This window comes from Stegodyphus dumicola, chromosome 6, assembly GCF_044657685.1.
Source record: "Stegodyphus dumicola isolate Sdum_Otavi_A_Nest chromosome 6, ASM4465768v1".
NCBI classification, from domain to species: Eukaryota; Metazoa; Arthropoda; class Arachnida; order Araneae; family Eresidae; genus Stegodyphus; species Stegodyphus dumicola.
Genome location: NC_140773.1, coordinates 109,229,126 through 109,242,371, shown reverse-complemented (window position 1 = coordinate 109,242,371; position 13,246 = coordinate 109,229,126). Strand labels below are relative to the sequence as shown.

Genomic DNA, 13,246 nt, shown 5'->3' with positions numbered 1-13,246 from the left:
ACGGACAATATTTCACATAATTCAGTAGCAAAGATACGTCAAAATTGTACCCAATTCAATAAACTGAGCATTTTACCGGTTATCCTAGTGAATTTGCTGTACCATGATATATCTTTTACAGAGAAGGTGAAATAAATGGCGCGAAGAATTAAATATTACCAGCTCCCATGAATATAATCAGTCTATATTCAAACGATAAAACAGTCTCGTTAATAACTTTATTCAAACTAAATAAAATTGAAATGCAATGATATTCCATTAACTTATCCTGCATGCTACTAAGCTAAACAAACAGTAGAAATTAATTGTTCACCACTTCGCGAAGGAGGTGAGAGAAAATATTGACTAACCGACAAGCCACATCTTTGCTTGTTTACCTGTGGGATATCCGACTACATTCGAATGAAGTTTCCCTTAAAGTAGCTCGCACAACAAAACTGATATTGGGGCACCGCGCTATCTTCCACTCAAGGGGCGGAATGGTATGCATGGTCGACTTCAGATTACGTAAACGGCTGCCGGGATTTAAGACGGTTTGTAAAAGGCTGAGAGTGAGGCTTGAAGGATTCGATTTCTGTGGTTGTCTGGCAGCGCAACCGAACCATGGCACTCGATAAGAACGATCCGTTTAATCCGAGGTTTCTATAGATGAAAGCGTGCTCCTATCTGCCTGCAGCTAAACCGTAAAAAAGTTTAAAGGTGCGACAGCTATATTTGCGAAATCCAATCTCAAGATTTTAATTTCGTGTTTGGATTTATTCCACAGATGTCAAATGTTGGACGTTAAAATATAAATCTCTTAATGCAAAGTTGCCATAGATTATGCATAATGATTTTACAATTACATATTAACCCAAATATTTTACCAGAAATTCACAAAGGTGCAAATTACGTAAAATTATGATTTGACGACCGAATTACTTTATGCTTACTGCTCTTAACTACTCGTATAAATCTAAACAGTTTTTGAATATGGCAAACGAATCTATTAAGCAACGCGAAAAAGAAATCAATTTTGAAATCTTCATGCACTTAAATTATATAAATTCCTTTTTCATTTATTGCCAATAGTTAGTATGGAATTTATCATTTAGAAAATTAAAGCTCTTGAATTCAGCATACAAATAAGGATAATCAATGAATCTTTTACATGCACAAATTTGTAAACCTTTGTTCCGAAGCAAACCTATTTTTTTTAGGTGAATTATTGTAAAATATTAAGCGAATTTTATTAAACGTTATCCATAATTAGTAAGTGAAAGTATTTAGACAAACGTCTATCCTTCTGCATTTATTCTTATTAATTGTTCTATCAACTGAATTATAATACCAAATGTCCATGAATGTAAATATTAGGAAAATTATTTACTAGACTGGAAATTAGATATTCAGTTTGGTTATTGCTCAAAACAATTAGCTTTATTTTTTATAAAAAGGCGAATGAAAATCGCATGTTGTGAAGTAACTCATGAGGTAGTAATTCATTCAAACTTGAGAAAAAGTAAAATTTGATAACTGACGAACTTTAAATTTAGAAAAATTATGCATTATTGAATGTACGGAAGTTAAAGGTTTACAAATTTCACTATAAACATTTATCGTATTTAATACAAGAACGATATCTGGTTCATATGTTGCAAATGAAGTTTTAAGCAATACCTGCAAGTAAGTCCTGCAAGTCCGCCAAATATGCAGTACCAAAACTGCCTTAAGCAAATATAGCACTAAGAAATTCAGAAACTTCTGTCCTCCTAATCGGAGAATCTCAATATCGTTGTTCTAATCTGAATTGGCTGTAGTTTATGTCATTATAATGAAATCTCACCTCGACCAACATATTAAAAAATTTAAAAATTCAACAACGATCACTGTCCGCTTTCGCAGAAGACCAAACCTAGAAACATGGGTGGATATCTTACGGACATATCCTTGGCGCAGGTTACTGAAGTTCATTCACATGATCAATACCTGCCAAATAAACTAAATGACAGTTAAGTGCCTAAACCGTATCAAATTTTCTCAAGCAGATCCGATTAAAGCGTCTATGCCATTGCATACTTAATACTATTTAAGAAATATGAAACTGTGCGATTTTCGAAAGTTCGTCAGTTAAAGTCTCTTATAGTCGAGTACACAAGGGTTATGTGCATAAGGTAAGAGATGCTTACTCGGAGGACTTAAGGGGCCTCATACACCTTAAACCTTTTAACACCCTTCGAATATGCAACTGTTGCAAGAATTTGGATATTTTATTTTAAAATCAATTACTTCGAACTTTTTGCAGCTGACTACATAATATAGCTGCTTTGAAAAAACTAGTAACCAGAAAGTTTGTGTTGCCACAAATATTTCTGTAATTAAATCCGCTTTGTGACAAAAGGTTTCAGTCACGTTTCCACCTTGCGCGCACGATATTTTAAAAATGGCTAATGGTACATACTTGAAATTGGATGGAATTCTTTAAATGAGCCCTATTTTTTAACTGAACCAAAAATCTGATTAATATTTTAATAGTAAAAAATTTTATGGACGAAAACATTAGATTTTTTAAAAAAATACATTTTATAAACTCGACTCCAAATAAAATAAAAATTTAAAATTAAATTCTTAGAATTTTTGGTTCACAGTAGTTTCCAAATGTTATAAAATCTATATATTAAATGTGGAATTATATATATAGATTTTATAACATTTTATAACAATTATGCAACAGAATGTTTTAAACTGTGCGAGCAAGGTAGAAACATGAAAAATTTTGTCAAAAAGCGGGTTAAATTATAAAAATATTTGTGGCAACACAAACGTTCTGATTACTATTTCAGAAAGCAGCTATATTATGTAGTGAGCTGTAAAAAGTTGGAAGTAATTGCTTTTAAAATAAATTATCCCAATTCTTGCAACAGTCGCATATTCGAAGATCGTATGGGTTTTAAGGTGTAAGAGTCCCCTTAAATGAAGGCGTGACATAATCATATCATACATTGAAAAACAAAACAAAAATTCAGCAGTTTCATAAATTCTTAAATATTTTTGATCTAAACATGCATTCTCATGATCTAAACATGCTTATATTCCATTCTTGCTATATTTTAATTTTCGCAACGAGATTCATTTGATGGGCATCTGAGACAACAGGTTCAAGAACCTAACGAATATTCTTTTGGCATCAAAGCGAATGCGACAAAATGAAATCGGTTATTTGATTAGGCCAAACGAGAAGACCATCCGCCTATTTTTGGGAAGGATTAGAAATATAAATTATTAGCGACTGGTTTCTTTAAGGCTTTTTTTAAGACTAAATTTTCTCTGAAACACACTAAAAGTACAATGCAAACTTCTCGGGCAACCGTGAAAATAAACTTTTGCGTACATTACAAATAACATTTTCGAACAACTTCCTATTACACGCAACTTTTCTTAGAATATTGGCCAGATTTTTAAGCAGTTCACAAAATTTGAAACTTAAATGGGAGTGTGATATAGAAGGGAACTATAGTCATGTAAATACAAATCAGTGAAGCTAACAAACAATCTTGTTGGAGAGAACTTGGGACGTTCAAGCCAGTTTATCCTCACTTAATTGGGCCTTTTAACATAAAATTACATTTAAATTAATATAGTTACATTTATTGAAATAAATGCATTACACAAATATTAAATAAATTCAAATGCAAATAATAGCAGTAGGTTGAACTTAAAAAATCATCAATTGAATGCATGAACGCCCACTTATATAGGTTAAATCGAAAAATGGCGAACCGTTGAAGACCCTGCTGATTAAAATTATACGAATCATCGAGTCTTTTGCATTGATATTCACGTAGCGTTCATTACAAGGTACGAATGAATGAGTTACGGCCTTTAAATTTCATCACAAACTTCATTTCGTGTTTGTAATCAAGGCGAATCGATTAAATACTTGGCAAAGATTAAAATGGGCAGCGACCATAGCACTCGATAAGTAATCCAATGAATGTTAATTCGGGAAATATCGTAACGTAAGTACTATTCATTCTCACCGTTTCCAGGTAATTCAAATAATTTCAATTTATGGATGAAGTATTCAATCTGCAGTCCGTTACAGTCTATTTTTATACAATATATTAATTACTAAAGAGTCGAGTACTCGGTGTCTAGGTTCAACGAAATTCCATTGTTGCCCTTAAATGGAACACTGAGTAGAATTTTGTAAAGACAAGAGGTAAAACTTGCCAACTTCAGTATTTATATACTTTTCATTAATTCTGAAAGCGATTTGATTATTTCTGTCCATGAATCTGGCAACTGCATCTCTATATCGAGAACTTCAGTTTTCTTTTCGCATGAAATTACAGGAGTGAAAATTATTTGCCGCAAAAGAATTTTACCAAATCAAATCAAGTAATTTGAAAGACTTTAAAATCTGTATACGTGGTTATATTATAGCGTCTATTATTATTTTGTAACCTATGAATTCCTGTTTTACACCTATATTTGCACATCAAACTATGACACAAAAGCATTTCTGCAATAAGTTTTGGTTTTTAAACCTTTGACAACGAATTTAAAAATACCCCATTTTCTATTCAGGTGAACAAAATATGTCATAAATAAGGTAAATTTAGCACATGGGATTTTTTGACAAACTGGGACACGTGTCCCAACCGCAGTTAATGGCGGGATACACATGTCCCACACGCAGCGATCGACTTGCTATAAACGACTCGGCTACGGCCGAGTTAATAGAATGTTAACTGATATTTTGGATTATTTAAAGGTAAACAATAATATTCGAATATTTTAGTACATATCCCAAAACAATGGATTGTAAAGGATTAATCTTAAATAATAAATACCCTTGGAAGTTTCCAGTTAATATCAAATTATGGAAGGCATTCTCAATTCTAATTTGATATTATCAATTACAAATTTGCATAGCAAGATGATTCCTGAAAGCTTTTCTAAAATTATGGATTACTTAATGAAGTAAATATTTCCGTGATTTAGTTTAATCAAATTTCAGCTAATTACTGTAAAGTATTATTTTATTACATAATGCTGTTGATGAAAAGTATATTAGAAAATTCGTTAAGGTTCATGATAGTTCTCAAACTTAGCTTTCAGCAGACATTCATTGACAGCTAATAAATTTTCTCTGCTTTAAATGATAGCGTCTATGTGATTTAAATAAAACCGTGTAAGATGGATGGATAGTTATTCTAGAAAATTTTATTTTTAATATATTTAAAACGATCATGTGAATACGTTTTAATTTTCTCTAAACAAGTTAAAATGCAATCTTAGTCTGGTCAAATAATTTTAAATAAAAAATAACCAATCACGAACGAACACATCCAAAATTGCAATTTTTCTGTTATCAACAGGATGTTAGTAATTATGTAATCGTTAGTTTTTTTTTTTTTTTTTTTTTTAAATATCCAGCTAGTTGTGCGTTTAGTGGATTAGCAGCATTAGTCGTTACAGTCAACGTTTGGGAATCCACTTACCAATAGTAGTCTTTCCCAATCTTTGCTTTGCATTTGTTTGCGCCGACATCTGAAAGTGCAGGATAAAAGATATGAAGACATTGATATACAATTCAAAATTGTCTTAAAAACTGTTTAGCATACGTTTCAAGTAGAAGCAGCCACCTTTAAAAAGTAATTATGCAGTTCTTTCCACATGAAATAAAATTGTCACGAATTTTCGTAAAAGATATACTCAGTCTTTAAGTGTTCAATGACATTAAAATCATTTGACTAAATTTTATTTAATAGATTTTTAATTTATAATATTTTTGAATCAAAGCAGGTCAATTTTGCAGTGAACTGTTTAAAATATAAATTATATTTAAATCCCTTGCTTCTTTCGAAAAAGAATTTTAAACCGATCATTTTACATAAACCTTCAAATTTTACACAATATTCTAGCTTAATCAAACTAAAAAGGTTTAAACAAAATCTACTGTCAATTACTTTCCAGTCAATTCTAAGTCAATTACTACTGTCAATTCTAAGCTCACTAAATTTTCATGTAAAAGCAGTGAACTATGAAATATACATTTGAGATGAATTTTAAGATTTAATTTGAGCGAATATGTGAATTAAAATACGCTTTTATAAATGGATTTTTACTTGAAAGCGAATAAACAACCGCGGAAAATATAACCAAAATTTTCTAAAAGTTAATCTTGCAGAACGAATTTTACAGTTGTGAAGCACAAGTTTTCGGCAGCCAGTGTTGAAGAAAATTCGCGGAATGCTGTTTAAGCTCTTTTCTCGCTCTATTTAGATAAATATCTTCATTGATTTAAATAACTAAATTGGAATTGCAACATTTCAGACTTGGAACTTTGATATATCAAATGCAATTAAAGTCAGCATGTAAATATGATTGTCGAAAAAGTAGGGAAATAAAAGAACGAACCTTTTACGCTATGGGAGAAGAAAAGCGGTTCACTGGCCAACAGTGTAAACAACGTCGGGTTGGCTGTTTTTCGACAATTATGGAGATCGTCCTTTACCAAGCTTAAATCCTGAAATAGCTGGATACTAACGTCTGTTCACCTGTTTCATACTTCATTTCGTGCAGGTTTAATTTCATTTCACGTTAGAGTTAGGAATGACTAAATATAACTTTATTGATTCGAAAGCATAGTTATCTGAACTGGTTTTGCTTTACGAAAGTTCCAGAAAAACGAAATGGAAAAAAAGATGTCAGGAAATGTTTTCGAAATTTACTTTATAATTTCAAAGTTTCCATAACACATTTTTAAAATGTCCTTCCACTCGATACTGTCATAAATTTCAGAAAGTTCTCGAAATAACTATTCCGATAATTAATGTATATTTCCCTGCCTTAGCTTGTCTTATTTTCGAATTGGTCTGCTTCAGTTGTGGTGTACCCGCAAAAAACATTCCATTATTAATTTTGCACATCTTAAAAACAAAAAGTAAGCTAAAATGCGATTATTTTTTTTAATAAAGGTTAGCTAGAGTATTGGCAATGGATAAAATGCTACACAGGATGCAGGATAATTTGTTACAAATATTACATGTTCAGATCCCATTGAAAAGTATAACACTAAAATGCTTCTTAAAGTTCTAAAAAGATATTTTAATACAATATCGAAAAATAATTCGTTAATTTGATAAAGTCATTTTCATACATAAAAGCTTACTATCCGAACGCAGTCTAGTCATATTCCTTTAGGATTAATTAAATTTCTGTACTTCAAAAATTCCTTGGGAAGTACTACAATTCTTAAGTTTGATAAACCGCACAGAAAAACTCGAGAGTACTGCTTTTATTGTTGGCATTTTACTAAGTGATATTTATCAAACTAGACATTTTAGCAGAAAAAGGCCACATAGATTATTTAATACTATTTACTTGTAATTTTAATAGAAAAGGAAAAGCAATCATTTTCACATTCATTCCGCATACTTAAAGACAAAGCATTATTTCCCGTAATTTCATTAAATATGCATTAGTTGCAGCCTGCAGGAGAGGTTATTTTCCACTACTGTCTAACCACAGTATAGCGCATATGGCAACTTTATAGGAATAGATTTAAGGCATTAGGTTATCAAATGCCATTAATTTGGCCCCGAGTCTTTCAGTATGTACATATTCAAAATTAGCTTTATCAAACTTAGTTTAAAATTCTCTTGCATTTAAGTTTAGGTAAATTTAAAATACATTTCCAAATCATTCATATGGAGATAACATTTAATTGTCTACATTCTGAAAAAAAATCTAACCAGTCCAAAGAACACCAATATGCTTTGATAGTTTTACTTCAAAGCATTAAGAGGGAAAAAACAGTATTGATCTTACGAACTGTGTTCTAGAGTATAATTCAATCGAAGGGGATTAAAAAGCGCTCGGGGGTTCGATAATAGGGAGAATTTTCTTTTACCCCGTTCAATTTCCACAATACGGAAATGGGTTGACTAAGCTCAACATCAGGGGAAGGGTACGCTTAAGGTCATTGCAGTTGCAACCTAGTTAGCTTTTCAGAACTTTTTAATGGGGTGCGGGTTGGCATGGTGAGGTTACGAGCAGAACGTAAACCTTTCAAGCTCCTCCAAGAGCGAGATCTGGTGGTAAAAGATTTTTTTGCCAAGATTCAATTCAAGAGGTCTTTGAACTAATGTTTCAACACTTGAAAAGGGAAATGGAAGTACCAAGATGTGGCGCCACATGATTTTCAAATAGTGTGCATCAATATAGTGCGGCAGGGTATACATGAAGTATTTCCATCTTAAAATCGCTTTTAGGTTAACCAATAGAATTCATTTATATTGTCTTCAACGGTAACTTTAGAAACATTCATTCATCGTTTTATGAAATAGGAAAAGCATCATCTCAGGATGCTTTCAACAACAGTTTTTTTTTGTATGTCGGAAAATGCGAGCAAAGTGCCTGAATTGGCATTGTTAGAAAAATACGTGTACAAGAAATCACAGGATGCACTCTAAATGATTTAATCAGTAATGTGGAAAGTTACATAAAAACTCAAGTCGCCTCAGCACTTCAAATTCTTTAAACATCAGCTTCATATACCTCCGTTTACATAATCTAATTTTCATGGTATATTTAATTATGACAAAGCAAGCGATGCCTAAATGAAGAGATGCCTTCATGCAGAACATTCTAAGGGAAGCTGGGTCGTGTACACATTACACATGGAGAAAACCTCGAAACCGTCTATGCAACCAGCCCGGTCGCCGGATCGAACTACCAGTGTTCAGTGAATTTATCGCTCGGCCTCTTTAGTTCATTTTTTACATAGTATATTAAAATGAAATACATACGAATGCTATTAAAACAATGGCTAATTTGTTAAAACTTAAAAGGCATCCAATGATACCGGTGTAAGGAATCACCGCATTTAAGATTTCGTAGTTAAATATTGATTTTCAAAGATTTAATGAACAGAAATTTTATTGTATATTTATATGCTCCCGAGTTTAGCTGTTTCACAGTTCTGTATATTTTTCGACAAGCAGATATATGCTTTATTCAGACGTTAATGCATGATTTCATGATAGAATAAACACGGATTCATATAATTTGTTTCGAGATTAATCTATCTAGAACTGGATATGCAACTTTTTTTTTTAAATTGTGAAAATAAAAACACTGAACACCAATCCATTTAAATATGAACCTAGATTCGAGTGAATGAAACGTGGACTTGACGTTGGCGTCTTTAACGTTAAAAAAGTTAGGATCAGTTTCAGAAAGTTAACGCATTTCGAGAGAAATATCTCAACTGTATTGATGAGATGCCTTAACATGTTTACAGCCATTTGGTTTAGGAAAACATAACAAGACGGGAAGTATACTATACATATTGCTTCTAAAGAAAAATAACCGTGATTTACCTTTTTAATGGCAAAAAAACAAATCACTAAGAAATAGGTAGATTTATAGAAATTATGGTAAAGCACTTAGGTTTATCTGAAGAACCGATGCCTTTATGGAAGTCAGTACTTGCATATTAGCACAACTATTCTGGCTCACTCTGGCGAGTTTTTATAGAAGACAATTTAAAATTGCAAAACGTATAGCATAGTTTTAATTAAGTATTTATTCCGAAAATAAATCAAACCGACTTATGCGATTTTTTGTTCTGGTGAAATGTTCGCGACGACTGCATTAAAAATAAATTCAAAGCAATTGTTTCCCTTAGTGCATTTAGGCGAAACACCATATTCCTGTAGATACTGCACTGCAATTTCTTCTATTGCACGAAAATTCCAAAAAATCATTTTAAAAATTGACTTGAATATCACTTTTTCTCTATTCTAGAAAAAACTTGAACTGAATATAACAAGAAAACGTCGAGACTGACATTTTTTAATATGTGGGGTTTCTTGAAGTAATATTATAGGCATGGTTTCCAGAGTGTAGCGAAATCTCAAACTTCGGTGACTTCTAAAGTTCCACTAACGTATTAATTACCTAGAAGAAACAACCTAGGATTTGCAAGAGAAACTATTCCGTGTCGCAGAAAAAAATGACGAAAATGCTCATGCAACAACGCCAGATAAATCGTAGATTTTGAAACAATAATCCTCAAGCCAATGTTCAATGGTCTACCAGAGTGCTCAGGTGTTACCCATTCCGACGCTACTAAATCCTAAGAAATCAGAACTAGAAAACAGTAAATTTACATGTAGTGAAATAAAATACCACATTAGTTGAAATACAATAAATTTTAATCAGCAACAAAGTGTTCAAAAATAGTAATAAATGTACATTATGAACTCTTTCTGATTTTGAGCATGTTCAAACAAAATGAAAATTTCAGAATGCAGACAAATACCAAAGTGAACTTTACATCATCAGATAGGACATGAGAATTATGAAACAAGCTTTGGGCTAAATTACGTCAAATACAAAATTCGTTTCACTCAACGATTCAGGCGCAGCAGCTCTAGGCACATGATGACAAACGGTACAGAATTGGTGCCTTGTGACAGACACTACTAGCTTTCGAGAAAACAATTGGGAAATCTGGCTCGCAAGTTCCATGCTTTGCTTTTGGAAAATTCTCGGTACCCCTACAATGTGTTACAACAGTAAGCCGTTGAAATAAAAACTGAAATAGCATAGATCATTCTTTGCAGCTCTTGAAAGTTCTAAAGCGTTTTTTCCAATTAACATTGAACAAAATTTAGTGCTGCATGCTAACATAATACAGCAAAGAATTACATTTTGTAGAAAATTATTCGTTAATTGATTATATTAGTTGCCATGCCAACGGAAATGAAACAATTCATGTATGAGAAACAAAACAAACTATTTCCTGGAATGAACATAACTAAACTCTTGTACGATTCACAGACTAACTTGCACAAAGAAATAAAACACCTGGATCAATCTCAGAAGGACTTTAAAATTGGAATCCATCAAGAGGACAAACGCCAGTTTGTATCCTCCAATAGTGATACAAAAATAAATATTTCCACAACCATGCCATTCAAAGCATTCAAAAGGATTAGCACTGTAAGCCACATTTACGCCTAAAGAAGGCAATTAGGCGAAAGCCTATAACATCCGACGCCGGAAGATTCAACATTAGGTAGATGGGAAATTATCGATCGAATCCGAGACCATTAATTAACAAGCATTTGCGGTTAACTGTGCTGGCTAGGAAATAGGACCGATGGAAAAGATTTTCGTTTCTCAAACTATTTTACATTGACTCAAATTTCCTTTTACTTTGCAAACTGTTTTGAACATCGAAGACACTCCCATATGATGCTTTGAATACTAAAAGCCGTTTATAATTTGAAACATCAAAAGTATCAGAAGTTAAATATTGGAGAAAGTTATGTTGGACAAATTCTAGAAAAGCTAATAATTGAGACTGGAATGAACACTCCATTCGTTTTAAGCAGACAGATGAGCTTTTCTTGGGGAGGGGAAATTATAAAAGCCCAGTTTTCAAAACTCCAGAAGAAATTACATTAGATCCTCTAAACTGAAAGCAACAGTTCATCTGCATTTAGAAGCCTGTTTGCCATTACTTCGAAATATTTAAATCTTTACAAAGCAAAATCAATTATGGTGGTGTATTTAATTATGGCAAAGCACACTAGGGCTATCTGCCTAAGGGGGATGCCTTCGTGGAGGACTTTCTAAGAAAAACTGGCTCGTATACACGTTACACAAGGTGAAAACCACAAAAACACCCGTGCAGCCAGCCCGTTCGCGGGATTCGAACCTCGAACCGAACTACCAGTGTTCATCGACTTTACCGCTCGGCCGCTGGTGGGCCCGAATTCAATTATGAATCTGCTTAATGCTACTAAAATTGACCTCGGTACTTATTCCGTTTTGAGAACCGTAAAAAAATTGCAGCGAAAATGTATGCGCAAAAGCGCCAAATCTAGCGTACGCGCTGATTTCAGATTGCGTAAGTTTATATAGTTCTATATTTCTTAAAACACCATTGAAATACTAGTTTAATTTTTTTAACCCTTTAACTGTCAAGTTATTTTGATGATTTGGGTACACAAATTGTCAAATTTTTTTATTGGAAAAACCAAATGTAGCCGAAATAAACATCTCCCGATATATATTCGGGTATGACAATACGATGCACTCAAAAAAAAAAAAAAAAAAAAAAAAAAACCCGAGAAATACTCGGGCGTGACATTTTCGAACACCAGTGCTGTGCCCGAGATAATCTCGGGCATGACAGTTAAAAGGTTAATTCTTTTTGATTTTAAATCCTTTTTTGATATCCTAGGGATTTAACAATTTGAGACTTGCCCATGACGAAAAGTGTGCAATTGAATTTTGGGTAAAGTGCAGAATCACCCACTGCTTGACGCGTTTTTAAGAATTGCACATACTCGGTATCCATGCACGCATCGACCTATTTTCACTTAAAAAGTAAAAGAAAATTGACAAAATCCAATTGTTTTTACCCTTGTAAAAAGCGGCAAACAAATAAGTGGGCGATTCTGCACTTTACCGAGAATTTTTTCAAAGAAAAGGCATCATTCATTATAGAACATTATGTTTCAAGAACCAACGAGATGAAAGTATGCTTTAGCGATAACTCAGTAGCGAAATAGCGATGCAGACATCTATTCAGTTATGCTTAGCAATTTTTATATAAATTATAATAATGATCTGAAATACTTATTCAGTCATGTTTAGCCTTTTATATAAATAATAAAAAGTATATGAAATTAACCTTTCATATAAATTAAAACATTAATCTTAGTTATTTACTATTATACCTCCTTTCTTGCGTTAGGGTTGCCGCAATTATTTTTGGCAGCATTGGCATCAACATTAGTTGGCGATTTTTTACGGTCCTCAAAACCTTGACTTCAATTTAAAATAAATGAAATTGAAATACGAAGTGTTAAAATGTTCACTTTAATAAAAATTTGAAATGTGTAATCTAATTTGAATTCAAATTTATTACAGGCATGGGTTTTGAATCAAGTGTTTAGGTAAAAATTAGTTAAATTTGACCAATTTTTAAAAGGTCCGTTTTTAAAAAATTAACATTTTTCATAACTTCGTCCTTAACTTCAACATACAATGTAGTAGAAATTTTACAAAATGGGTAAAAAACTGAAAGCTTGATTACCTATTCCGTCAAATTATCAAAAAAATACGTCAACAGAATTCTGAATACTCATTTCTGAAAAAAAAAAAAAAAAAAAAAAAAAAAAAAATTACGTTGACAGAACATTAAACGTCTATGAATCAATTCTTCCTTTCATTCAAC

At 32.4% G+C, this 13,246-nt stretch overlaps 1 protein-coding gene across 7 annotated transcripts in view; it reads right to left on the bottom strand.

Moving 5' to 3' along the window:
* LOC118194570 (ELAV-like protein 4) overlaps positions 1–13,246 on the bottom strand; it is a 180,566-nt gene that overhangs the window by 144,474 nt on the left and 22,846 nt on the right. For 6 of the 7 annotated variants that reach the window (XM_085818791.1, XM_085818796.1, XM_085818795.1 and 3 more), the window contains exon 2: positions 5,487–5,535. The exons of the other annotated variant lie outside the window; for it this stretch is intronic. In XM_085818791.1, coding sequence (XP_085674917.1) covers positions 5,487–5,535 — 49 coding nt within the window. The remainder of the gene's footprint in view (positions 1–5,486; positions 5,536–13,246) is intronic. 7 annotated transcript variants of the gene reach the window in all.